At 50.5% G+C, this 27,246-nt stretch overlaps 7 protein-coding genes across 7 annotated transcripts; 3 read left to right on the top strand and 4 right to left on the bottom strand.

The window, feature by feature from the left end:
• Positions 1–440: 440 nt before the first annotated feature.
• N7484_005819 (uncharacterized protein) lies at positions 441–2,927 on the bottom strand (the record flags this gene model as incomplete). Its single annotated transcript, XM_057116238.1, has 1 exon — positions 441–2,927. One exon carries the CDS (start codon positions 2,925–2,927, stop codon positions 441–443), a length of 2,487 nt encoding a protein of 828 aa, XP_056972121.1.
• Positions 2,928–3,343: 416 nt separating this feature from the next.
• Positions 3,344–4,318, top strand: N7484_005818 (putative pyrimidine 5'-nucleotidase; the record flags this gene model as incomplete). Its single annotated transcript, XM_057116237.1, has 5 exons — positions 3,344–3,406; positions 3,483–3,495; positions 3,558–3,593; positions 3,655–4,080; positions 4,158–4,318. 5 exons carry the CDS (start codon positions 3,344–3,346, stop codon positions 4,316–4,318), a joined length of 699 nt encoding a protein of 232 aa, XP_056972120.1.
• Positions 4,319–5,022: 704 nt separating this feature from the next.
• N7484_005817 (uncharacterized protein) lies at positions 5,023–9,224 on the top strand (the record flags this gene model as incomplete). The annotated part of the gene is made up of 2 exons (XM_057116236.1): positions 5,023–5,436; positions 5,496–9,224. The coding sequence occupies 2 exons, from the start codon at positions 5,023–5,025 to the stop codon at positions 9,222–9,224; spliced, it is 4,143 nt and encodes a 1,380-aa protein (XP_056972119.1).
• Positions 9,225–9,613: 389 nt separating this feature from the next.
• Positions 9,614–10,336, top strand: N7484_005816 (putative lactoylglutathione lyase (Glo1); the record flags this gene model as incomplete). Its single annotated transcript, XM_057116235.1, has 2 exons — positions 9,614–10,231; positions 10,298–10,336. The coding sequence occupies 2 exons, from the start codon at positions 9,614–9,616 to the stop codon at positions 10,334–10,336; spliced, it is 657 nt and encodes a 218-aa protein (XP_056972118.1).
• Positions 10,337–10,451: 115 nt separating this feature from the next.
• N7484_005815 (CCCH zinc finger and RRM domain protein) lies at positions 10,452–12,752 on the bottom strand (the record flags this gene model as incomplete). The annotated part of the gene is made up of 5 exons (XM_057116234.1): positions 10,452–10,766; positions 10,819–11,798; positions 11,852–12,427; positions 12,483–12,601; positions 12,688–12,752. The coding sequence occupies 5 exons, from the start codon at positions 12,750–12,752 to the stop codon at positions 10,452–10,454; spliced, it is 2,055 nt and encodes a 684-aa protein (XP_056972117.1).
• A 689-nt stretch (positions 12,753–13,441) lies between these two features.
• On the bottom strand, positions 13,442–16,184 carry N7484_005814 (elongation factor 2; the record flags this gene model as incomplete). Its single annotated transcript, XM_057116233.1, has 4 exons — positions 13,442–13,459; positions 13,522–15,956; positions 16,018–16,091; positions 16,177–16,184. 4 exons carry the CDS (start codon positions 16,182–16,184, stop codon positions 13,442–13,444), a joined length of 2,535 nt encoding a protein of 844 aa, XP_056972116.1.
• A 1,115-nt stretch (positions 16,185–17,299) lies between these two features.
• Positions 17,300–27,077, bottom strand: N7484_005813 (uncharacterized protein; the record flags this gene model as incomplete). Its single annotated transcript, XM_057116232.1, has 3 exons — positions 17,300–26,885; positions 26,932–26,967; positions 27,022–27,077. 3 exons carry the CDS (start codon positions 27,075–27,077, stop codon positions 17,300–17,302), a joined length of 9,678 nt encoding a protein of 3,225 aa, XP_056972115.1.
• Between the last annotated feature and the right edge of the window lie 169 nt (positions 27,078–27,246).

Genomic DNA, 27,246 nt, shown 5'->3' with positions numbered 1-27,246 from the left:
GCTCCAAGATGGTGGTTGTTATGAGAAGTCCGCATAAGCTGACATCTATTGAGATATCCACAAAGCTAGGAAGAAACCATCATGGATTCCATCGCCGTTCAGGACTCGACATGTGCAGACATTCATCGGGTATAGACGTATGCATCCTTGAGGTTTTGTTGCTCAAGAATGAGGACATGGCTTGTGGACAAACAGATGAAGGATCAAGTTTATGCTGCCTAGAGGGGTTTTTAATCATGTAGGAATACAATTTGAAGAAATCAATTGATCCAAGTGGATGCTTTCATAAGACATTAACTTATTTTACATTAATGGCAAGCTCATTGAACCGACAAACGTAGTTTGTGGCTTAAAATAGTCAACATTACATGAGTTAGAAGATAATTCAAAGCGCGCCAATGCAAATGCACAGTGAAAGAGAAGGCTAAAATAGAAGCGTCTTAGTAATGCTGAGGAGCACGATGCACTGGCTCCGTATTTCCATCCAACGCCATGCGATTCCCATCATCACCTTCATAATAACGTCTTTCTCGGACGTAGTAGGGTCGCTCAACATATTCACCCATGGGTCTTTCATCCACGTAAACTTCACGGCTAGGCCCAGCAGGGCGGGTACTTCCAACGCGCTGAATAATTTCATGGGGTTGCTCCTCGTATCGATGCTGGGGTTGTGGTCGCACGCTAGCGGTGCGGATCACTCTTTCCTGGGGTATAGAGTGCTCTTCTACATAATTCTGACGGCGAGGTATATACTCGGCAACCTGCACGCTACCGGAACGGGAATATGGCTCATGTCCTTCCAAGGGCGCGACGTAAGTTTGTCGTTCGCCAGCAATGGGCCGAGCATAATCAGCAGGGATGCGTCTGTAGACGGGCTGGGGAGGTGGCATCTCTTGGATATATCGATTGTCCATGTAAGGTTCTTGCACAATTGATGGAGCACGAACACTGGCAGTGCGGATAGGAGCTCGGTCGTCGTAAATTTCGGCTTGGGGAGCGGGAGCTCGAGATGCTGGACGGGGTGGTGGCGCCATGGTCTGTGTCCTTCGAGATGGTACCATTTCATACTCATTACCATGCTCGTCAACAAAATATCGGCGTGGGGGTGGAGGCATGGCCCGGGCAGGTTGATGTTCCTCGTAATACTGAGGTCGATAGGTGGGTTGTGGATGATCGTCCACCTCGATGTAACGTGATCCATAGGCCGGGACCTCCTCATAGTACCTGGATTGCTCTGGAAGGCGCCTCTCGACGACTGCATAGGATGCTGCTCTGATGTCACGAGGGTCGTGGTCGATGTACCCCTGAGGATATTCAGGTTGTCTTGCGTACTGCATACTGGCCACTCTTCGCAAATTGGGATCATCATGAACTGGACGCCTGGTGCTAAATCGAGACATAGTCCGTGGTGGTCCTTGTTCAACGGGGATCTCGCGATACTGGTCAACCTCATATACTGGTCCTCGACCGGACGGCTCGCGTCGCTCGATCACAGGATTATATCCCGGCGACGAGATGTCAATGTATACAGGCTGTTCCTGCGGCTGGCGGCTTCTCGAAATGACATGGTCATCAGTGAAAGGTGGCGGGGACACTGGCTCCTCTTTAATGTAGGTATCAGAAGAATCAGCATTCTGTCTCTTGTAGGATACACGAACGTCTTGTCCTTTCTCCTGTCTTCTTCGCTTTCGAGACACAGGCTGCGAGACCGGACCATTGGGACTGGCCCGACCAGACTCGGGATCAGAATAAACCCGTTCTAAAACATGTTCAAATCGTTCATCCCGGCTTTGTTGGACTGGAGGCAGCTTTTGAGTTGCCAGTGGTGAGACACGAGACGGCCGAGGAGCTGCTGGGGAGGTGATATGGTTTCGGACTACAGTGACATTCTGCCCATGGGGAAGTGCTTGTACTTCTCGAGGCTGCTCGGCGTATCTAGCTCTGCCTTGGTTGTTGGCTACCTCTCGCTGGTAATCCCTGTGATCAATCGGCGGGGCCACTGGGGCAGGAGGCGAGTATTCAGGTTCCTCCAGGGGATCAACTTGATGTGCTTTATGTAACCGGCGAGCCTCGGTGTGGCTTGGGTGCAGCTGCTTCTGGGGATGGGGGATGCGGTGGTCAGCAACAGAATAAGCATCTTGCATTTCCTGATCGGATCCAGTCCTGTTCAGAGATTCAAGTCGCTGCAACTCATCTGCAAAATGCTCTACCGGAGCCCCTGCCGAGGCACCTAATGCCCGAGCCGGGACCACAGGAGATGGGTCTTGCTGCTCGCCAACTGCAGGCGGCGAGTCAGGAGCTTTACTGGAGTAATAGGAATTCTCATCAAACGAGTTCTCTGAAGGATCGCTCAAAGAAACAGGCTTCACAATATCGAGTGCCTTGTTCAGCACATCCGAAACATCAAAATTCGGCTTCGTGTCCTGAACTGCAGGTTTCTGCTTTAGATCCTGTTTTTTCTGTTCCAACTGATCGCGAAGCGTTCTTTCCACCCTCTGCCGTTGTAATTGAAGCTCCGCTCTGACTAGGTCATCCGACTTTGTCAAGAATATGGGATCGATTTCTGACGCGGGCTTAGCAGCTACGCGAGCAGTTGGTGTTGCACTCGCGGAGGAAAGGAATGGCGCATTTCCAGGGGTCTGTTTTTGAAAGCTTTGAGGGTGGCGGGAAGTATCCAATAGAGGTACAGACCCCGACGCCGTAGGCTTGCTTTTCAATGCCTGTTGAGCCAACTGACCATTTTGGCCTGGTTGACCCTTCGGCTTGCGCACAACATTCTGGGGAACCTTGAGACGCGGGTGTGACCCCGAGAAAATCTCGTCGCTGATTTTCAAAATTCTCTCATATTCCCGAACCTCCTCGGATGTTATTGTCGCGGAAGATGCCATCGGTCCTGCTGTAAGGTGAGTTGCATGAGCTGCCGCCATGGTCCAAAGCTGGAGGAAAGGGATCAAGATGAAGCTAGCAGCTGTTTATGGAAGAGAGAATTGTGATCTCTAGAGGGGGTATAACCTCATGTCACCCGCGCTAATATTCGAGCGGTCAAAAGAAAAGGCTTACTTTTTCAGACCGCAAGAATGGCGTTGAAGCAAAACAAGAAGAAAAGTGACGACTGTGCTTTTTCACGCTAGGGCGGATTAGGTAACGCGGGTTCCTCTCCGCGCTGCCAATGACAACCCCCCAAACCATCTCGTTCTACTTTGGGTCCCCGACTCGCCTCATCCGCCTATTTCTCTTCATGCATCGCTCGTTCTTTTCTTTACCTGCTCGTCAGCTTCTTCGCCCTACTTCAAGTATCTCTAGAACGCCTGTTTTTCTCCCCCGACCCAATCGATACTCGACAATGACTGCCAACGGGATAAACGGTGACTCACGGCCGGTCTTCTTCTTCGATATTGACAACTGTGTACGTGTAACGGCGGATTGACTTTGAACTGGAGTTCGCGGGAATGGTATTGCTAATTTGAAGTAACTCTTTCTAGCTGTACTCTAAAGGTGTGACTGCGACGCCAATTGCGACTACCACGAGATACGGCGATACTGACCCTTGCGCGCAGGATGCAATATCCATGATGAAATGCAGAAGTTGATCAGTGAGTATTCTTGGGCCCAAGTCACCAATTGCGCTGAAACTAACCATTTCTTGCGCTTTAGACAAGTTCTTCTGCAAGCACCTCGATCTTACTCCGGAGGATGCGCATATGCTGCACCAAAAATACTATCGGGAGTACGGTCTTGCCATTGAAGGTCTGACCCGCCACCACAAGATTGACCCGCTCGAGTTCAACTACGAAGTGGATGATGCTCTTCCTCTCGATAAAATCCTGCAACCGAATCCCAAGCTCCGCACTCTACTGGAGTCCTTGGATACCAGCAAGGTGAAGCCCTGGCTGCTCACCAATGCTTACGTCAACCATGGAAAGCGGGTGGTGAAATTGCTGGGTATTGAAGATCTGTTTGAGGGTATTACGTATTGTGACTATGGCTCGCTGCCGTTGGTTTGCAAACCGAGCCAGGAGATGTATGCAAAGGCAGAGAAGGAGGCCGGGGCCCCCAGCACCGAATCGTGCTACTTTGTCGGTAAGTGGCTTTGAAATCTGAGTCCTGCGGTGAAGTTCGGGTTTCCCAAGCAAATGCTGACAATTCTGAACGTACAGATGATTCATATCTCAATTGCAAACATGCAGCGGCTCGAGGCTGGTCAACTGTTCACTTTGTGGAGGCGGGAGTCGAAATTCCACGCATTCCGGCATCAAAGTACCTAATCTCGGATCTTGAGGAGCTACGCGTTCACTTCCCGGAGGTCTTCAAGTCGTAAGACGACCCTGTCGGGTTTGATTTGACGAGCTCAACGATTTCATTTCTTGTTTATAGAGGTTTGAAACGAACCTAGATCTATAATCCGACGGTTGTACATAGATGGGCTGCTTGTTTGCAGTTGCAGTTCATTGCTGAAGATTTACCATGTTGATGTAGAATAGACTATCATTCTAATTACCAAAGACGTTATGATCTAGAAAGAACATGATTCCAATTTTGAGAAATTCCAATGCTGTTCACAATATCCAGGGGCACAGTCCCTGGCCACGATATGCACAAAATCACTAGCCATGAAGAGTTATGCTAAAACTTACAGCAACTGACTCCATATCTTGTGTCTGATTTTTTTTAACTAAGTAGAGATACAACTAGTTAATTGGACATTTGCTCTCATAGGTATTAGTTACCTGTTACTGAGCAACTACCCTTGACTAAGTTCATGGAGACATCCTACCTAATTAAATCCAGGTATACGCCTAAAGCGTGATATTTGTGCATTTCATCGACACTGTACAATGTACAATGTACGCGCTGCTGCTTAGTATGTCATATTTTCTGCCTCAGGCCATTGATGATCGGCGGCGCGCGAAGCGGACTCCTTAGTGCCTCGGGGCCCCGTCCCTCTTCTCCCAACTCACTTCGACAAACACCCCTCTGTTACTGTTTGAGCGCATCGTGGGTCTTTGATCCTTTGTCCTCATTATGTCTGGTCAAGATATATCACCTGGCTCGGTGATCACCTTGACCGACGGACGACAGGCCACCGTGCGCTTCATTGGCAGCACTCACTTCGCAGCTGGAGATTGGATTGGCGTTGAATTGACAGACGCCACGGGCAAGAACGATGGCGCAGTCCAAGGGGAGCGGTATTTTGATTGTGAAGCAGGTTATGGCATGTTCATCCGGCCCACGGCCGTTGGCGCGGTTCTACCACAAGCTCCGCGGGAGAGTAAACAAAGGACCAGAGCCGGTACCAATGCCACCACCGGCAGGCCATCCATCTCGACGGCTGCAAAGAAGCCTCCTGGAGTGCCGCCGAGTGCAGCCAAGCGACAAAGCGTCAATGCGTCCACCCCTACGCCAGCCCCGAAGATGGGCGCTCGATCATCTTTAAGGGTATGCAATGGTCCATAATGGTTCGCCGCGCAAGTACTCATTAATCTCTCTTTTTCTAGTCCCCTACCAAGTCCCCCACAAAACAGCTGTCCTCGGGCGCCCCTGCTCGCCCTTCGATGGGGGGTGCTGCGCGCACTTCCACCGTGGCATCTAATCGGCCCCGACCAGCACCTACCACTCGACCTTCAGTCGGCCCATCTTCAACTCCAGCCCCCAGATCATCACGCCCTTCTGTTTCCGGCTCAACCAGATCATCGCGACCGAGCTCTCAGACCAATGTGTCCGCACCTGCCTTGTCGAAACGACCCTCCGTACGCCAGGTTGCCCCCACAAAAGCAGCAGATGGGGAAGCCGGAACAAGTGGACCCTCAGAGGAGCCCACAGATGTTGAATCTCTAGATGCCGAGGATGGACCACACGATACAGAGATGGCACCTCCACCAGCCGCTAAGACCCCTCGACAGTCGATGACTGCTACGCGCCCTGCGGCTGCTCGGCCAGGAGCTGCGACGTCCACAACCCAGCGCCAGGGCCAGAGCACTGCTGTCAGTCGAGAGCTAGAGGAGCTTCAAACCAAGCTTCGTGTGATGGAAAAGAAACGGTCTGAGGACCGTGAAAAGATGAAAACCCTTGAGCAGCTGCAGTCTGAACGTGATAAATTCGAAGCTATCATTCAGAAGTTGCAGGCGAAGTACCAGCCCCAGCAAATAGAGATTACAGATCTGCGCAAGAAACTCAGAGATACGGAAGCTCGTTTGGAGGAAGTGGAACGTATGCAGGCTGAGCATGAATCACTCATGGAAATGGCGGGACTTGACCGCGAGATGGCAGAGGAGACGGCCGATGCATTCAAACATGAATGCGATGCGCTCCGGTCGAAAATGGAAGAGCTTCAATTGGAGGTTGAGGTTCTCCGCGAGGAGAATGAGGAGTTCAGCCAAGTTACAAGCCCCGAGGAGCGATCTAGTCATGGATGGCTGCAGATGGAGAAGACCAACGAACGCCTTCGCGAGGCTCTCATCCGACTCCGTGATATGACACAGCAACAAGAAGCAGACCTGAAAGATCAGATTAAGGAACTCGAACAAGATCTTGAGGAATATTCTGCTGTGAAATCCGAGTTCGAAGCGACCAAGGAAAGGTTGTTGGTTGCGGAGACAAATGTGGATGACCTCAAACAACAACTAGAGACCGCCCTTGGTGCTGAGGAAATGATCGAAGAGCTTGCCGACAAAAATATGCACTACCAGGAAGAAATCAGCGAGCTCAAAGCTGCCATTGAAGATCTGGAGGCTCTGAGAGAAATCAGCGATGAGCTCGAGTATACGCATATCGAGACTGAGAAACAACTCCAAGAAGAAATCGATTACCGCGACGGCGTATTCAGCGAACAATCTCGGAAGATTACCCAACAAGATGAAGTCATTGAAGATTTGGAGTATACATTGTCTCGCTTCAGAGAACTAGTGACGAACCTCCAAGCCGATTTGGAAGATATGCGCGCGTCTCAGCAGATCTCAGAAGCTGAGGCTACTGACCTCACGACACGGTCTCGCGCGATGATGGACCTAAACATGAAACTACATGCCTCAGTATCAAAGGCACAGACGAAGTCCATTGATGTTGAACTTAAGCGCATGGAAGCAGAAGAAGCCGCACAACATCTTTCCATTGTGAAGCTTTATCTGCCGGAGTACTATGAAGGAGAGCGGAATGCCGTTCTGGCCCTACTTCGATTCCAACGTGTGAGCTTCAAGGCTACTGTGATGAGCGGCACAATTCGTGAGCGCATAGCTGAGCAATCAGTAATCTCCAGCCACGAGGAGATTTTCAATGCCTTGGAGGTCTCCGAACATCTTCTATGGATCTCAACAATTTGCGACCGGTTTGTGACTTACATCAATGCCTGCACACCGGAGCAGTTCAACAGCACCAAGGCCGCTTTGTTCGAGATGGAGCCCGTGGAGCGCACCCTTAATTTCTGGATTGAGAATTTGAAAAAGAACGAAGTTAACATGGCCAAGTTCGCTGTAGAATTGCAACGCTCTATTGCTCTGATTGCACACCTGGCAGAGACTCTGCTTCCCTCAAGCCCAGAGAACTTTGCGGGTGAGCTGTCAATGCGCGCCAACTTATCCCAATCATACCTCGACCATGCTGCTACGGCCATCTCTCGACTAAAGGCTCTCATCCAGTCCAAGTTGCCTGCTCCAAAGGAGCTCGGCGAAAGCAATGAAGCAAATGAAGGCAACGAGGCCAATGAGGGCAGTGAAGGTGACAAAGTCGATACAAGCAATGAAGAAATCACCTTTGCTTTCAACAAACTCGATGCTTTTGTTTCTCATGCTCGTGGATACAAGGTAGCGATGGGCAAGATTCACCGGGCCGTTGAGGACTTACGTTCGAGATCTCTTGTTCTTTCAGAGCAGGCCGATGAGCCATTCAAAAAAATCGAGAACTTCACGCGAGAGCTCTCGGAACTTGCTCGGAAGCTGGGCGAAGCTGTGCTGAGTCTGACCAGTGATGAAGGTCGTGTTGAACCCTATACTTTGCAAGAGATATTGGAGAGCATGTCGCTAGCCTCCACCGGTCTCATGCAGGGCCCAGACACTCCCACCGAAAATAACGACCCACTCTCCCTGCTAGTGAACAAGCTACGCGATCTGGCCAGTCAACTTGAAGAGCTGGACTCAATCTCAACAGATCTGTCTAAGACTACCGAGTTCGAGAGGGGCGCATTTCCTTGGATTGCGCGAGCAGAGGAGCTCAAGTCTAACAAGACGATTTCTCCAGACGCCGACGAAGAGATTCGCCGCCTCAAGAACGAAGTTCATGAAGTCTCGACGGCCCTGGGCGTTAAAGACAATACTCTTGAAGAGCAAGGCATCAAAATTGAGCTTCTAGAGTCGCGGATGAAAGAAGCGAGCAAGAAAGCGTCTATGGTCAAGGAGCTTGAAGCCAAGATTGAAGAAAGCCAGAACATGAGTGCCGAGCTGGAGAAGACCGTCGAGCGACAGAAGAAAGAGCTTCAAACCGCCGAAGCGGAGCGCGACGAGTATAAGAACCGCCTCGAAAGAATGAAGCGTGTCTCTGGAACTGCGGGTGTGGCGACTGCAGCTGGGGGCCTTGTCATCGACAACGAAGCTTCTCTGGCAGCAATGCACGAGAACGAGTCTCTACGCGCTGAAGTCGAAAGCCTCCAATCCGCCGTCCGTTATCTCCGTGAAGAGAACCGCCGTGCAAACCACATGGACCCATACTCTGTACAGCGGTCAACAGACATGTACGCCTGGCTGGATGCCCCTCTCACTCGTACAACCCCAACGGTAGAGCAAGAGAAGATCCAGCGCACAGCCCTGGAAAGCCGAGACGTCTTCACCCACCTCCTCAAACTGACCAAGGACTCCCGTGTCCCAGACCTCAAATCCACAATGGTCCCACAGGAACGCGAGGAAGATACCGTCAACCGCACCGCATGGCGCCCATCCAAATCTCGACTCAGATACCAAGTTCTACGCCAACGCGAGAACTTCGAACACTGGTCCGAATGGCGCGACGACATCGTCAATCATGAACGCGAACAAGACCGACTGGCTGCCGCTAAGCGCGAGCGTGCTCTACGTGACCGCATGCCGAAACATGCCCATAAAGCTTCTGTCGAGTTCCCCCAGGGTCTTGGACATGGCATGATGGGACGTGCGTGGCAAATCCTCGGCATGCAGAATTCTCACAAGAACAGCTCAAGTGGACCTGCTCCTGATGGTGTAGAGATTGTTTCGTCGGAATGAGTTCGGCTTATTTTTTAGGCCTGTATAGTAGTTTGCTCTTCGTTTTTCATGTGCATCCCTTTTGGCTTCGACAGATACCCTCGCTGCACATATTTATTTGCATATCATGTCATACTTGTGGAATACGTTATAGGCCGATGGCTGGATATAGGATACTGCATTAGATGCACAATACGATATGATACCCTCATGGGATTTCCAACAATCCGTACCAAATATAAATATGCACCACGCACTGGGCATCCGAGTCCCGTTGACATAGAATCAAGAGCCATTAGCGTCCTTAGAGCTATACCTAAACCCCACTCCACTATATATCCACATTCCTATCGCATACATTTCCCCTCACCCAAACAACCACACTTCAAGCTTCAATTTGAATCACCACAATGACCAACTCCTTCAAAACAATCCCTCCGTCAGAAATAGGCGCTTTCACCCCAGGCGGCCCAACAAAAACATTCAACCCACCCCTAGACCCCGCAACGAAAAACTACCGCCTAAACCACCTCGCCCTCCGCATAACTGACCCCGCACGCTCCCTCCACTTCTACGTCGACCTCCTCGGCATGCGCGTAGTCTTCAATATGAATGCAGGTCCATTCACAATCTATTATCTTGGTCACCCACCAGATACAACAGACGAAGGAGGCATGGAGAAGTGGGTAGAAACGACCGCCCAAATGCCCGTTTTAACGAGGACGAGTGGACTTTTGGAGCTTTTCCATGTGCATGGGACTGAGAATGGCAATGGCGAAGTGGGTATCTCCAATGGTAATGTCCCGCCGAATCTGGGGTTTGCTCATCTGGGTTTTACGGTTCCCGATGTGAATGCTGCTGTTGAGAGATTGAGGGCTGGTGGGGTGGAGATTTTGAAGGAGCCTGGTGTTTGTTCGAGGGACTCTGTGCCTTTGAGTGAGTGGGAGGCTGAGAGGGGCGTTGGGGTTGGGGAGATTCATGGGAATTATGCTTGGTTTTTTGAGAAGTTTGCTATGGTTGCTGATCCGGTGAGTACCAACACCAAGAACATATCCAGGGTTTATTTGGGAGACATATTGACGGTAAAGTTCCAGGATGGGTATATGGTGGAATTGACACCGCAGAATATTTAGATTGTTATGGTTGCAAGGGAGGGATATATGAGAAGGTCGAGATCAAAGTGTCTCTGAAGATGAAAATAAATGTAGCCTATTCACAGGGTTCAAAGTACATGAGATAAGAGATTGACTATGCTCCCCAGCCATCATCTTCAGCAACATCATAATCCATATCACGGGGTGGCTGTTGTGGCACCGGGGCAGACACTGGCGTGGTGTCCATGTTTGTGTCCTGTTCCTCATCGAGCCCATTCTTTGGCTCTGTTGACGCAGTTGGCAGTGTGATAGGAGGATTGGGAAGCCATGCCAGTTGCACCTCGCCCACATTAGGGATGTTCCACGGGCTGAACATGAACTTCTCGGCCTGGTATCGCTCTTTGAAAGCCACAATGATGGAGCCAGGTGTGTTCGGGTTAGCCTCGATGGACTCGTACTCGCCAATGCCCTGAAGAATTAGTTAGTTGGTGATTTCCTTTAGTGGAAAAGGTACAACTTACAATCAGGTGCTGACGCAGGGCTTCGTCCTTGTCCGAGTGGAGCTCGACGCCTGTCACGGCAACTCGGCGGGGACGGTTGTCTAGACGCAAGACACCACCTCGACCACGAGGGGCAAATCCACCGCGGCCCCGGAATCCGCCACGGTATGAAGGGTCGAAGCCTCCGCGGCCACGGAACCCGCCTCGGCCGCGGTACCCACCACGACCCCGGTATCCGCCCCGGCCAGATGAGGCTGAGGGGTCGGAGGGGTCAATACCGAGACTTTGTGCCTCTGCCTCGAGAGCAGCCAACTGAGCGCGCAGCTTTTTGGTCTCCTCGCTCGCATTTTCATCAACAGCGGGATCTTCGGATTGAACATCCGCAGTATCAGGGCCGTTATTTGATGAGACGCCAAGACGTTGCATGATAAGTGCCTTTTCTTCTTGCTGCTTCTTCATAAGTTCATCACGCTGGCGTTCAAGTTCCTCCTTGGCTTTTTGGGCCTCCAGTCGCTTCTTCAACTTCTCCTCGTGCGTTCTCTGGGCCTCGGCTTGCTGTTTCTCGAACTCTTCCTGGTTGAATGCTGGAGTTTCAGGCTGGGATTCCCCGTTCCTGTCATTCGGCTTAGGCTTATGCCAGTATACCTTGACAAACCGGTTGTCAAAGATCACCTTTGGGCTAGACCACGCTTGTTTGGCCTCGGCAAACGTCTCATATCTAACAAGAGCAAGCTTCTTCCAGGGCTGCAACGAGACCTCCACAATATTACCAAACTGGGAAAAGAATTCGCGCACAGCCTCCTCCGAGAGCTTGTCGTCAGGAATCTGCTCCACCACAATTGTTGTGACTGTGCGGTCCTCGTTGGGTCCTGCGGATGAGAAGTCGGACCGGCCGCGTCCTCGTCCGCTGAAGCCACCACGCCCACGACCACGGCCTCGCTCGCTGCCGCGTGAAAAGTCGCCATCTCTGTTCGGAATTGTTGCGCTCTTCGGGTCGTATTCTAATCGAACATATTAGCCCAATACTCGGATGGATACAAGCTGCTAGACTTACCGTCATTCTTTCCTCCCGCATCGCCGTGTTTATAAGGACAAGCAGTACCCAAATAACAGATACCTTGAGTATCATAGAACGGACAGCGCTGGTTGGCCAGATGTTCCATGCCCGGCTGACCGGGCATTCCAGGCATTGGCATCCCGGGCATTTGCGGGAACCCCATTCCCTGCATCCCCATCATGGCAGCGGCCATAGGATCATTCTGGTCGAAGCCCGGGAACCCAGGCATCATAGGAGGGAATCCGCCTTGCTGGCCTGGAAATTGTTGACCATGCATAGGGTGACCGCCACCCATCCAGTCACCGCGACCAACACCACCACCACGGCCTCTTCTTGGAGTCTTAAAGGCGCGGTTCTGGATTGAGCCATCTTCGACCCCTTGGTCTCCCTGGAATCCTTCATTGAACGTTCGTTTCCGACTGTTGAAATCGTTTCTAGGGCCACTGGGCGGGTTGAATGGCTGAGCGGTTGCAGAGAAGATATGAGGCTGCTGCGGAGGCTGGGATTGGGGAGCAGGGGCAGCCTGCTTCGGGCCAAATTTTGTGAAGAGCTCGTCAACAAACGGCTGAGTGTCTGGTGGGTGTCAGCATTATCCGGCTAGACTGCCTAGTCGAAGTGTCAAGCGCACGTTCTCGCAAAAAGTCCTCCAAGTTTTCCACCGAAGCTTGTCGGATTTCATCGTCTGGCGCATCGGTTCTGATCAGCGCGAGTACGTAATCGGCAAGGACATCAGAGTCCGCATCGGAGCTGCAAGCATTGCGATCATAAATTAGCCAAGACGCTCGAAGTGAAGAAGTTATGGTTGATTAGGCATGAATTCAAGTGGAACTCACATGTCCTCCAGCTTCTTCACTACCCATGACTTCACGTCCGCGGCTTCTGAGTCGGTAAAGTGCATTGTGGCGACGGTTTCAGTAAGAATAGAAATGAATTATAAGCAGAATTGAGGCCCGAGGTGTCGCTAGTCGCAGGGATCCGGGTTGACGGTAAGCTGCAGACCGTCGAACAACCCAAACCAGCACTTTGCAAGGGCAATCGAGGGTTTTAGGAGATAATGTCTGACTCCCGGATCAAAACGGGTATCACTGTAAAGCAAAAGAAAGCTCTAATTATGACAAGGCGAGTCGTTGACAGCAAAAGGGTTTTTGGGTGCACAGAATTTCTGAAAACGCGAAGGCGCGCAAGCTGGCACGTGACTGCAGAAACCGGATAGCAAAAGCGTGCAGATATAATGAAGCTCACAATCTAATCTACATCTCTAGGACTTAAAGAATCTACGGATTTACAAAATTATCTAAAGCTTTGTTTAGCATACCATGTTGATTTTCATATCCAAACTGGTAAGCTAAACTAGCTAATAAGAAAAGGCAAAGAACCAAATATCACAAAAGCAACTAATGAGACACCAGCAAAGGATATCCAAGGATATATGGATATTCATAGAAACCCCGCAGGTTCTAAAAGATAACGGAAGAGTGCCTGCTAAGGCAATTTTTGATTGAACTGGGAAATTGTATTGCATTCATCAATCTCATAAAAAAAGATTCGCGTTGATTGGTAGAAAGGTAATCTGGCCAATGAACATTTTTACAGCTTGTCGTAGTACTGTGAATGGAGTTAGCAGATGATTCAGAATCAAAATGATCTTCAGGGAGCAAAAAACTTACGTTCTCGTAGCCGGGGACCTCGGGCTTGATACCCTTGCGGGTACGCATCTCGTTGACGACCTGACCGGGCTTGGTGGTCTTGTCCAAGGGGTCACCACCGGGAAGGATAGCCCAGTGATCGAAGACGGACTGGGGGAAGGCCTGACCACCAGTGGCGGAACGCAGGTCGGCGGGGAAACCGAAGGACTCGTTGACGGGCAAGTAAGCCTTGACCATGAACAGAGGGGTACCGGGGCGCTGCTCCTCAGAGTAGACGTGACCACGACGGCGGGTAAGGACACCGTAGATACCACCCATAGCCTGCTCGGGAACCTGGATCTCGACGTTGAAGATGGGCTCGAGGATACCGGGCTCGGACAGCAGAGTAGAGGCGAGCAGGACACGACGAGCAGTGGGGATAAGCTGACCACCACCACGGTGAATGGCATCGGCGTGAAGGGTAACATCCATGATGTTGAAGCGGACGGAGCGGAGGGGCTCCTCAGCAACGGGACCCTCACGGGTGGCCCACTGGAAACCGGAGACAACGGAATCCTTGATCTCGTTCAAGTACTGAACGGCCTTGGTCTGGTCAACCAGCAAGTTGGCACCGGTGGTGTCGGGACCGAAACACCAAATCTTACGGGCATCGGTGACATCCCACTCGTACTCGTCAGCCATGAGACGGGCACGGAGCTTGAAGTCGTCACGGGGGCTGATCTTGCCAGACTCGATGGCAAGAGAGAGCTCCTCGGACATGGGCTCAGCGGTCATGTACAGACGGTTGTGCTTGTTGGGAGACTTGGAGAGAGCAGTCATGCTGGACTTGGCAGTGACGGTCTCACGGTAAGAGACGACGGGGTCGGAAATGCGCAGGGGCACACCGGCGTGGTCCTCCTCAAGATCCTTAAGACAAATCTCGAGGTGGAGCTCACCAGCACCAGCAACAACGTGCTGACCGGACTCGTTGATCATGGTCAGGACACAGGGGTCGGACTTGGACAGACGCTTGAGACCCTCGACGAGCTTGGGCAGATCCTGGGCGTTCTTGACCTCAACGGAACGCTGCACAACGGGGGAGACGGAGAACTTCATGACCTTCAGGTTGTGGGCGGTCTCATCGGTGGTGAGGGTACCGGACTTGAGCAGGAACTGATCGACACCGACCAGACCGACAATGTTACCGGCGGGGACGTCATCAATGGGCTCAACGAAGCGACCCATCATGAGAATGGTACGCTGGATGGCCTTGATGTACAGGTCCTCCTTCTTGCCAGGAACGTAGTTAGGACCCTGGATACGGACCTTGATACCGGACTTGACGGTACCGGCGTAGACACGACCGAAGGCGTAGAAACGACCCTTATCGGAGGTGGGCACCATCTTGGAGACGTACAGCATGAGGGGAGCAGTGGGGTCACAGTCACGGATACCAATGCAGGCACGGTCATCCTGGGGACCCTCGTACAGAGTCTCGGCACGGTACTTCTGGGCAGTGACGGGGGAGGGCAGGTGGATACAGATCATCTCAAGCAGGGCATCGGCGGCAGGCAGGAACTTGCGCATGATGACCTTGAGGATGGCCTTACCCTCGAGCTCCTTCTCCTCGGTGGTGAGCTTGATCTCAAGCTTGTCAACGAGAGTGGCGATCTCGTCCTTCTTGGCGTTGTTGACAGCGGCGAAGATACGGAAGATGGGGTCCAAGATGAACATGTTGAAGGCACGCTCAAGGGGCTTGCCCTCAGCATCCTCACCCTTGTTGGTCCACTTCTTAGTCTTGGGGTTGAAGTAGTTGTCGCCCCACAGACGCTCAAGCATCTTCTTGCGGTCAACACCGAACTTCTTGGCGTACTTGACGGCGAACTGGCGGACGGTGAAACACCAACCGTGCAGACCGGAACCGAAAGCGATCGTACCCTTGTAGGGGTAGACCTGGACATCACCGAGAGTCTTGTCGAAGTAGGTGGAGATGATGACGTTGACGGACTCGATGGTACGGGAGAAGGACTGGTACAGATCCTCCTTGGAGACCTGGAGCTCGAGAAGAGCACGGTCAACCTTGTTGATACACAGAACGGGCTTGATACGCTCGGTCAGGGCCTGACGCAGGACAGTCTCGGTCTGGACACAGACACCGGAAACACAGTCGACAACGACAAGGGCACCGTCAGTGACACGGAGAGCGGCAGTAACCTCGGACGAGAAATCAACGTGACCGGGGGAATCGATCAAGTTGATCAGGAACTCGGAACCATCAACCTTCTGCTCAATCTCCTTAAGATCCTCTGGGTCGGGGAACTTGGCGTACAGAGAGATGGCAGTAGACTTGATGGTAATGCAACGATCCTGCTCATCGGGACGGGTGTCCATGAAACGGGTCTCACCGGCCTTAGCGGCGGAGATAATACCGGCACGCTGGACCAGGGAGTCGGACAGGGTGGACTTTCCGTGATCGACTAGAAAGAAGCAGGTTAGTCGAAGTGGTCATCATCTCGATTTCCGGGAAGGACATCATACCGTGAGCAATGACGGACATGTTACGGATGTTGGCCGGCTTGTCCATCAGGCCACGGATCTCCTCAATGGTGAAGCTGTTGAGAGAACCGATATTAGCATCCTGATCAAAATTTGCATGGTAGACATGACGGATCCCATCTGCGATGAGTGTCGACTTACTTGACCATCTTGGCGGTTTACTTCTCGTATTAGCCTTAGAGGCAAGGGAAGTAGGAAAAAAAAATAGAAAGAAGCAAACACACAGATGATCAGGACCTGGGGACCTAATCAATCAAGCCTATGTGCAAGTGCTCCGGAGAGGGAAGGGATGGAGAGGAAAAGAGGAAGGAGAAGGAGGGGTGCAGAGAAAAGTGGGAGAAAAAAATTGAGAGCGAGAGTGGGGACTTTGTGTGCCCCGCTCCGGGTTTGTGTGCGTTTCCAGATTATTTAATGCCAGTCCCAGTAGTAGTACAGAACACCAGCCATTTCATTTATTCATGCTTTTCTAATTTCCCTTCTGCCACACTATTTTCTTCTCAGTGAGTCTTATTAGCCTTTGCCATCGAGATTGGAAATCAGTCCTCTCTGCGATTTGACTCACTTTCCGAGGACATCCGTGGTTACAGCTCATTACTCGCAACGGAGCTAAAGCTAGCTAAAACCGAGCCCAAATTTGCCTCTCACTGTTTCCAGTAATAATATCCCATCTCTACATGTAAAATTACTGTAAAGAATTACGCTCCAACAAGGAAAACGAAGAAAAAATTGACTCGCATCCAATCAGCCCCGCTATCTCACCGCCTGCGCGGGGTGGTGGGCTGTTGTGGATTAATAATACACAGTGAGGACTGATCCTGCGCAGGGAAGTACCAGTGTAATCTACCTCAGACAGGGCTAGTTCGGTCATATGCTTGTATCAAAGAAAATCTTTACAGTACATATGCCCAACCCCCCATGAAATCATTTGAAAAACTCTTCTCTAGTACCGTGGCTTTTTTGTCCAATCAGCCACGCGGAACCTCCATGATTAGCTAATATCTAGCTACAGAGCTCGGGAGGTACACCCATGGAAGCCACCACACCTGAGCTAAGCTACATACCTTAGTTTATAGCTCTTGTACATATTCATTTAGCCTTTGTACGAAAAAGTCAACTTTGGATAAATATTTCGAATGCAAGGGGTATTAGTACACAAAAATGCAACAAGGCTCAGAACAACAATAATAGTACAATGAAAAAAGGAAAAAAAGACCAAAATATCGCAAAGCTCTAACTACGAAAAGCTCCAAGGGTTATAGGATAATCAAGTTCCCAAAATAGTCCCGTAGGCATCCTCTACCTCCTTTGCGATCTCCAATAAGGTCACGATAATGATCTGGTGCGTGACATTGGGCAGCTTATCACGTTGTAACCCGATCCACTCCAGTGGGGGCGTTGCCTCTCCCATGTCCCGCAGCTGTGGCGTCTCAATAACCGGCGGCTCCAATGCCGTGTATGTATACTTGGACTGTGGCACATTGACAACTGCAGTAATCTTCTCTTGTTGCTCAGCCCCTTCGCCGCCCCCTTCGGTACTGCTGCCAGGACCACCAGTAATCCGCACCGCAGACGGAGCGAGCGGCTTACCAAGCCGCGATGCGAGAGCACGCAAATGCGATTCCCACATGTCGCGGATGAAACTGATGCGCGAGTAGTTCCAGCCCACGTCAACTTTGCCTTCGAAGCTACTGTGGAAGATGTACTCGATCTCCCGATCACCCGGTGCTTGCCAGGTTTCCATACCCGCCACCAGTCGGGGTACCTTGAGAATGGTGCCACCGCGAGAGCCGGCGGCTCGTTGGGCGATCTCATCCACAGAGAGCTCTTCAAGTTGGGCGGAGCTGGGTCGACTGATTCCAGAAAGTGCCACACGGAGCTGACCAAGGGTCAAGCCGAGTGCGCTGTGGATTTTGTCAGATTCCAGTGAGACGGAAAAACGGGCCTGGGCATCGTAGGCCTCCAGCTTGAAGATTTGATTGTCGAAAAACGAGCTGGGGAAGGCACCAAGGTTGATATGGCGAATGCTGACAACTACACCGGTATGCAGTTGGATGGGTGCCCGCTCGGACTCCTCATCCTTCTGGTTCTGTTCTTTAGCGCGCGTCTCTAACTGGGAGGGGACCGCAGAGGATTTGCGACGAAGATATCGCTCAACCTCCCGTAGGGATGCTTCGTAAGCTGATTGCTTGTCTTGGACTAGTCTCTGCCAGGCTTGGAACAGCGCCAGGGCTTGGGATGCTGTCAAAGAAGTGCAGAAGACTTGTACTTCATCGCCTTCTAATATACTGAATAGTCGTTGGCTCTGTTCACCAGAGGGTTCACGAACATTGTACATCAAGAAGTCAAACATGGCAATATGCGCGACCAAGAAAGGCTGATAGTCGAAGGATACCTTGGCTTGAAGATGGTGAAAAGCGATAGAGGCTTGAATGAGTGGCGTGTGCCCAGCTTCACGGGACTCTGGCCATTGAATGGAGGTGCTTACTTTGAGAGTCCGCAATTCCACAATGCCACTCATGCGACCCTTACTCTCGATACCAATGGAATCAAAATTGATGCACATACTTTGCTCGTTATCGGAAGTCTTGTTGGAGGAAACCCACAAGTTGTCGATGGCAAACTGCGCCTTACCGAGTGTTGATCCCAGATCTAGCTGTATTTCCAGCTTCTCAATGGCAATAGTCGTGTTCCAGGGAAACGCTGATGCCGCAGCAACCTGTTGATAACGCTGGACAATGTAGGTCTGGGCCTCTGGCTCATGTGATTCCTCCGGTCGTGGTGTTGAGTTGGAGCTAGGCTCATCGTCGGATGGAAGCCAAATCTCTTGGAACAATAAAGAGTCTTGAACCTGCTTAGCATTCAAAATGACCTTCATAGGGCTCACTTTAAGAATAGCTGACACGCCACTTGTTCGGCCAAGATGCTTGCTGTTCATCAACGATAGCACCATGGACCGAACTTCGAAACTCGCCGTAGATTCATTGGAATAAACATGCTTCACCGAGGCCTCCAAATCATTGAATGCTAAAGAAAGAGCAACAAAGCGACCCTGTTCGTTGGATAGAATTGTGTTGACCGTAACGTAGACACTCTCGAATCGTGCCGTTGCTGCTACTCTGGCGATCGGCTGACAACTAAGACTGAATTCTTGTTTACAGAATAACAGTCCAAGGTTGACCTTGCATCGCCCAAGAATTGAACTTGGATCAGGCGCACCGAATGGGGCTTCTTGCATGATCTTTTGAGGCTGTAGCTTCGCTGCAGCGGATGGACGACGAAGGCGGTGTTGCTGATCTTTCTCTCTCATAATTTCCTTCACAGTAGCAGTCATTTGCTTGACCAAGGGCACAAGCGTCGGATACAAGACATTGGTGGATGGATTGACCTTCAACTCTGCATTAAGCGCTGGATCATCGGTCCCGTTATCTTCGAAATGAACCTTCAAAGCCACTCCTGGTGCCTGTAAAGTCGCAGTGGTTGCGGAATCTCCTTGTACATATTCGCCGTATCTCGCTTCGGAAAGTCGGCTACTCTTAATGTTGGCGGCCATCAAAGTCTGAGGATCCTGACTTCGTTTTCCTTGTAGCGAGACTGTAGCACCGGCAAAATCAACATCCACAAAGACAGATCGAAGGCGTCTGTTGCCAAAGAGACTCTGGCTTTTTGGGCCGTTCTCCGGATTAGGAGTTGGCTTCGTAGCCCAAGCAGCCTTGCCCTCACGCAAAGCCTCAGTTGCAGACGCAATAGAGTTCCGGATCATGTTTCCTGGGATAATGAACTCAGATGTCGCACGGATGTCGAGGGATTTACCGGCTGCCTGGAAAGCAAGCCAAAGTTCTTTCCCGATGGAATGATAGCCAACATTGAACACTAGTTGAGGCATGAGAGCGGAGTTCAGCGACCGTTTTTTCCGATCTGCACGGAATGGTACCATCTGCAGTTGCATATTCTCAATCCGAAGTCTGGCTGCATTCTTCTTCTTATTGGACAGCTCGACTTGCTGGATTGAGAAGACAAGGTCCTCTGGCTGGCGACCAGCACCATCGGAGAGAGGTGTCATGTTCCATGCAACCTGGATGCCCCGGAAATGAAATGAGTATAGGGCATTGAGGAATGCTTGCGCGGCAGCATCGTCGTTCACCTGAATCTTTGGAACGTCAGATTGAGCGCCGATTATTTCCTTGTGATGGCGATGACGTAGCCTGCGTAGGCGTTTGACTTCATGAGAGAGATCCAATGTCTTGATGCGCTCTTGTGTGTAGATGGCGATATCTACGACCAAGGCAGCCGTCTCCGCAAAAAGTTCAATGTCGAATTTATCGCTCGTGAAATGGTAGGCCCGCATGACCTCCCCATTCTCACGGACTGCGGACGTTCCAAGGAGCTTGACAGCAAATGTGAAACCACCGTAAGATTTGGTCTTTGTTCTCTCTAGGCGCCGCAAGAGGAAGCTAATTTGCGAAGCGTCGATATTGAACTCGGGGTACTCCATGGCATAGCCTCGATCTAGACCATTTTGGAGACTCATCTGCATCGTTCCAAGGCTGAAGACCATTTCTGCTTTGTAATCCTTCCCATTCAAACCAGGCGCAACAGCGTGTATCTCAAAACCAGCCATTGTAAGGCGAGCTTTGTATAGAATAACTGACTCTTCAGATAAAGGCGCCGGTTCTGCATTTGCCTTTTCAAGCGAAAGGGCGTTACTCAAGTGGGATTGAAGAACGTCCAAATTTTGTTTGAGGTCCTCGAGGAGATGAGCAACGTCTGGTCCTGTCAGAACACCCAAAAGACTTCGAACGGCGCTGGCCTCGAGACGAATCAGTTCAATAGTCAGATCTACCTCTAACTCCTTCCGGCCAGATGAGATATTTGCAAGGATCCGGCCATTGGTTGGGGGAATTTCCAACTTCGACAACGTTCGCGACTTTGCGCCTTCACCCGACAGGAACAGATGAGAGTTTTGCTTCACGTCAAAATCGACCTCAATCTGTGACGATTTCGTAGGCATAACCGACATGCGGGCTACGTCACCAGTGATGAGGTATGTCAGAGATGGAAGGAGGCTGAATCTTAACTGATAGTCATCCAGAAACATGGCCACGTTGATGCGATGGTGAGTAGGTTTTTTCGATGCCGGTGGCATTTCAACTTCAGGCGTAGCAGGCTTCGGAAGTTTGCAATTGCCGGTAAGCTGCCGAATGTATCTGACTTCATCTTCAATTATACGGTCCGCCACATGGGCAAGACCAACAGGGTCTTCCTTCATGTCAAAGCGAAGTTTTCGGCACGACGCAGCCACTTTCCAATCATTTCTACTCTGGGTCTCGTCTTCTTCAGAGACCAGTGAGAAATAGAAGTAAGGATCTGCAATACTTGACAGCATGAGTGACCCTGACTGACTCAGAAGTTCAGAAGAGCATGCATCCGCACTAAACAAAAGCGCGAGATCTTCTTTGTGGGCCGGTTTTGCGCCGTGTGAGCTGTGGACAATGGAGCTTCGTAGAGCCTTGGAGACCAAAGCAAGCTTGACGTTGATACCATCAAGGGTAATTGAGCCGAAATCAGTGCCAAATACAATCTGCAACTCCGTTGGCTCTTTTTCTCCATCATTCGATGGTGACTGAACTGGCTTCGATTCAAGTGTGACTGTAGACATGACTTTCATAATACCCTCAACGAGATCCAGAACCTCCCATCTTAAATGTAGAGCAGCAGATGAACAGTACGCCTGCAATGTGACGAGATTTTTGAGCCTCAGCTTGTCGCCATCTGAGGAAATGTTTTCAGCCACAAGCGATATGACTGTCGACAGATCCTCCACGATAAAGTCAGTCCCTCTTGGACCGGGGTCCAAAGAAAACCTGAAGGTCTTCACTGTGCAAGACATGAACATAGAGGGCTTTGTGGCGGCCTTTTCGGATTCGGGATTTGACCAAATTCTGCGCATGACATAGCTCTTTTCAACATGGGCTAGATCCCATGCTCGCCACTGGTCGAAGCCAGTAAAGACAGTGGATCTAGCATTGCGTGGCAATGGAAGATTGTTGCTAAGGCATTTACGGTCCAGCTCGCGCCGGTGATGCGCCGGAAGATTCCTATAGATGTTTCGGATGCGTGAAATGATCTTCCAAGAATCATGTTGTCGCAGATGAGTTGAAGCGACTCGAAGAACATTTGAAATACGTGCAAGGAAAATCGGGTCCCCGATGTCGGTGGCTGATAGCGTTGCAAAATAAATGAGATATTGGAGGCGTCGTGTGCTTGCAATCGAGACTTGCTGGAAAGCCGATGCAACAGAGTCAAACATGGTCGTGGCTCCTCGAACGAGGAACGCCAACCGTTCCACCGACCTAGCGGAGGTGATAGTGTTGAAAGTTCGCATCTGCAAATTCGAGCGAATATTAGGGGACGTCACGAGCCAGAAGTTCATATCACTCAGATTGCAGTTGAACGCGGCCTTTTCCTGGAAGGCGTCTGCTCGACTCCCCTCAACAGAAATAGAGATATGATCTGCTGCTGCATGAACAGTAATGCCTTGTTTGAGACCTTCAAGAAGATCGCCCTTTTGCCGCTGAATACGTCGTTGAAATTCGGTACGAAGGTGGTGAACCTCAATGCTGTATTCATCTCGGAACTCGACATGTTTGTTGTTGGGGGATTCCGAAACGTCCACCAATCTCAAGTGGATAGATGGAATGCGAAGAGAAACAGCAGTTGTTTTCTTGGGCTGGCTCATAGACTTGTCATAACCTACTATGTCGGAGATGACATCCTTTTGGAGCGAATCAATGATTTGAACTGGATGCTTCGGTTCGAACCCATCTAGTAAGGCAGACAAGGTGAACAGGAACCTTGGAGTACAGAAGCCTCTGATGCCCAACGGAAGATCTAATGCGAGGTTGGTGTAAGTGGTTTGGTCATCTTCAAAAGTCAAGAACATGGAATGCGGGGTCGGATATTTATCATCTTCGTTGTCGCCAGGATTGCTGCTGTTAATTGATGGCAGTTCAGATGTATCCAAGAAAAGCTTGTAATATGAGAATTTTGGTAAGATCCAAGGATTTGCATCTCTGATTGCAGCTGGAGAGTATGAGGTTGCTCTGGGAGTGGAATATCCATAGCTTTCATTATCCTTGAAGCGATTGGCTTGCGTAGTGCTCCTACTTGCATCACGGACAGGCGCAACAGGACGGCGCAACGGCTCTGAGCTTGAGACTGATATGGTACCTTGTATACCATTGCCACGAATTTTCGTGCTTTTGAGACTTGACGTTTCGGAATGGACAAGAAAGCTCCTAGCGCTTCCCGCAGGTTGAGTTCCTGAGAACCCTCTGTATGACGGCGCATTTACCGAGCTTAACCTTTGATGCATAGGTTCAGGCATCGAGGGTATGGCGATTGTTGGGGGTGAAAGGCCATCGTCGTGAGGGATGGAAGAAATTGGCGCAATATCTTCCCAGTCAAAGAGCAGCCACTGGGATCGATGTGTGCGTTTATCATGGACTTGAATATGCTCCTGTTGCAATCGTCTGCTTTCGGCGATATCCTGTTTCCGAAGAGCCATCTTGAATCGTATTGTCACCTGAATAATGCCGAGAGGATCGACTCTCTTGTCAGACGACTTGAAGGCTAGATTCGCGGACTGCCGATCGACTGCAGCGATAGTCAAGTCAGGCATCAGCAAATTCATTCGTTTTGAGAATTTGGTGTTCGCCCAGTCGTTGAAGTTGATTGTCAATGGCTTAGAACTCAATATGAGAGCTGTGTGGTCCAGCAAGACACTGACATGAGTCGAGCTAATCTTGGCCCTCAAAAAGGTCACGTCATGGAGAACAGGCGGAAAGATTGGATGCAGGGTATTTTCCTCGTTATCAAACGAGAAATCAAAGCTTTTAATGCTGGACGCCAGACAAGCCAGAAATTCCGGGGAGCATTCGCCAATGATTTTACCCACATCAAAATCCCAATTGCAAACATAGGTCGGCTCAGCGGGAGGCAATCCAAAAAGACGATGGCCATAGGCTGAGATACCATCGATGAAAAGCTGAGTATCGGATACGGCTGTTGAACCATCTTCCTGGGTAGATTGCTGATCTATCTTGAGTGGACTAATTGACAGTTGCATGTCCATGTAGTAGTTAGTGAAACGAAGATCAGCCTCAAGGGAAGCAGCGCGAAGTCTTGTGCATTCCAACTGGTCGTATATGTTTTCAGGGAGTAGAGCACAAGGACTGTCCACAACTACGTGGATCAATACATCCATGTCATTTGACCTCCGGTTTGGATTAATGCCTGTCGGATTGGCAGGCGGTTCATTAGCGAAGGCCAGCTCTTGGTATTCTTCTAGGGTCCTGAAGTGCATCTCATCACCAAAATAGTTCTCCTTAACGGCCATGAAGCTTTTGACCAAGAAGCCGTAGAGATAGCACCTAGGCGAAGCGCCATCGAGATTTAGCACCAGGGTATCTGTCAAGTCTGGGGACGTTGAAAGGAAGTAGGTGTAAGAGCCATCGATAAGGAGGCTATCAAGTGTTGCCATTGAAGTTCCAGGCAGAAAAGCATGGTGTGTATCCCACGCAGGGACTAAGTGATCGACACCCCCATCTTGGAGATTAACCCTGAACTCCACTGCATTCTGTTCAGGTTGATACTTATTCAATGGAATAATGACATTCGCCGTCAACTGCTTGCCCTTTATAACAATGAATCGGTTGTCTTCCCGATCGGAAGGGTTACTGATAATGTTCCGGTCGTTGACATTGATCAATAGCTGTAAGTTCGAGAAGCTGAGGTCAATGTTGTAGATGAATGGCACAAATGTGTAGTATTCGGATGGAGGGCCCGATGCCCAGTCAGTGACGAGATCGGTCAGGAGAAAAATGTGATCTCGCAAGAGAAAGAGCTCCATTCCATGACTGTCAACCGCAAATTTCCACGTCCGCAGGCTGTTCCAGCAGAGGGGGTTAGACAAGTCACAAGTGACCAACTGCCGTGGACATTGCCATAGAAGCCCATGGTTCACACTGGATGAGAGCTTTGATTCACGCAATTCAAGAGCAAGTTCATTTCGGTACCCTGTGATTGATGCTGCCATGTCCATGGTATAGGTTATGGTAGAGTCAGGGCCCACGCGAAGGGAGAGCCATCCAAAAGGTCGAATATCAGGACCAACATGGCCTTTTTCACCTTCCTTGGGGCGTGATTTACTCCTGTCACTTTGCTTCTTCCCTTTGGAAGTTCCTCCGATGGCATCTGCGCGGCCTTTCCATTGCCAGTCCTTCGACTGCTCTCGTGTGGGGATTCGAAGTATAAGCTCTTCGCAGATTTCAACACGCAACTTGAATGAGGTGCTTTGTCTCAACACGCCGGTTGTTAATGGCTCTGCCGGTTCTGCACTGCGGTAAAAATTGGGGAAGAAGACGTTCTGTAAGCCAATTCGCTCCCTGTCAGCCCAGGGTCCATAGTTGATTGCTCCGCCGTCTATCTTTAGATCGATTCCCCATTCTGGCGGAGGGGCATGATTGATATTTTTGCCTAAATCCTGGGAGGGAACAAGTTGTTCGGGCCTCACACGTCCAGGAATATCCCAGAAATAAGTGAAGTCTAGGCTTGGGCCATCAAATATTGTGGAAAATCGCGCATACTCGACCGAGTTCCATTTTTCATGGTCATCGTCATCATCCTCGTCCAGGTACCGGGAAAGGCCAGTCCAGCGGATAGCATTTGGGAACTCTGCCTGACTTCTAGGCATAATGTCGGCTTTTTTATCGCCCAAGGTGAAAGACTCAACGGAGGTTTGGAAGTAAGGAACAAGTTCACGAATGCCATGCCATATCTTGCGTCTCTGAGACCGATAGCTGAATAAATTTCCCAGCTTAGGCTTTGGAACAGGTTCTTCCTCTTCTGCAGTACTCAACACTTTGGCAGTGGCCAATTGTGTTTGTTTGAAGTCAGGATTGGGCCGCATCTGGATCACCGGGTGCTTGAATTGGAACGTAAACAGCTGCCGGTATAAATCAAGAGGTCCTGCCTTGCAAGCTGCAATGTTTCCCGTTGCCCCATCGAAAGTAGTTGTCAAGACAGACCGGGTGTTTTCATTTCCCATCACAATTGCTCCTTTGGTGCAGTCCAGCTTCAGAGGCAAAAGTCCAAGCATATTCGACACCGGGTCCGAGAGTTCGGCATTTCGAATATTAGAGTTTTGGTAATTCAGAGATTCGCTTCCATCTATGCTTCGTTTGGAGACGTTGTCGGCGCTTGCTTTGTTACCGGGCCCAGACTCCATTGTAAATGTTGTGTTGGTCCGCGCTGGCTGCTCATCGGGTTGAGGGTGTCCATTGTTCTCGTCATCATCCCATCTATCCTTGGTGTACCCGAAGCCAGCAAGAATGCTGTCATAAGCTGGGGTTCGGTTATAGACAAACCATTCCAGACCATAGACCTTGATTGAAATGCGACAAGGAAGATCAATTGTCTTCTCCGCTCCGCCTTGTTCCCCGAGACTGGCATTCTTGTCGCTGGAAGTGCCCGGAATAGAGCCTTTTCGTTCGTTCCCTGGAGCGCTATAACCGCCTGTGTTCTCCTTCAAGTCCTCGTTTGCGTCGGATAGATCGGTACGTGCCACTGGGCGTTTCCAATACCTCCAGGTGATGAACCCCCCATGGATGAAGATTGTCTCGTTCACGCCATGATATCGGATTCCCTTGAAGAATATCCTGCCACCCAACAACGATATCTGTAGCGCGTTTATATCGACAAAGACGCGGTAGTAGTGCCAAGTGTAGGCTTTGATTCCGTAGGAGAGTAGGGTCGCGAAGAGCCGATTGAAGTAAAGCAAGAAGAACAAAACACTAAGACATTAGCGACCAGTCAAGCTTAGTTTCCAGAGGCACTCACAGAATGCAACAAACAATGAGCCACAGGAGAAAAAACCTATGTCTCAATTAGTTATACAATAATCGTGCAAAAGTTCCAAATCCAACGGACCAATTGAAGCTTGGGTCTGGCGTCAGATAAGAAGCCGTCAAGCTTGTACTGGCCATTTCTCCGTAAAGCCGCCAGCTGGCGTGAGCATCGTCAGCGAGATAGATTGACTCGCAAGTGACGAGCCCAATAAATGAGCTTTATCATTCCAGGATCCAAAGAAATGCTAGAGAGCGCGGAAGTCGCGAATGTTGGAGATGCGGGATTGTTTTAATCTAAGGCGGTGTC

This window comes from Penicillium longicatenatum (assembly GCF_028827895.1).
Source record: "Penicillium longicatenatum strain IBT 33135 chromosome Unknown contig_3_segment0_segment0, whole genome shotgun sequence".
Classification (NCBI taxonomy): domain Eukaryota; kingdom Fungi; phylum Ascomycota; class Eurotiomycetes; order Eurotiales; family Aspergillaceae; genus Penicillium; species Penicillium longicatenatum.
Note: the sequence above shows the minus strand (reverse complement) of the source record. Positions and strands in the feature narration are given on the sequence as shown.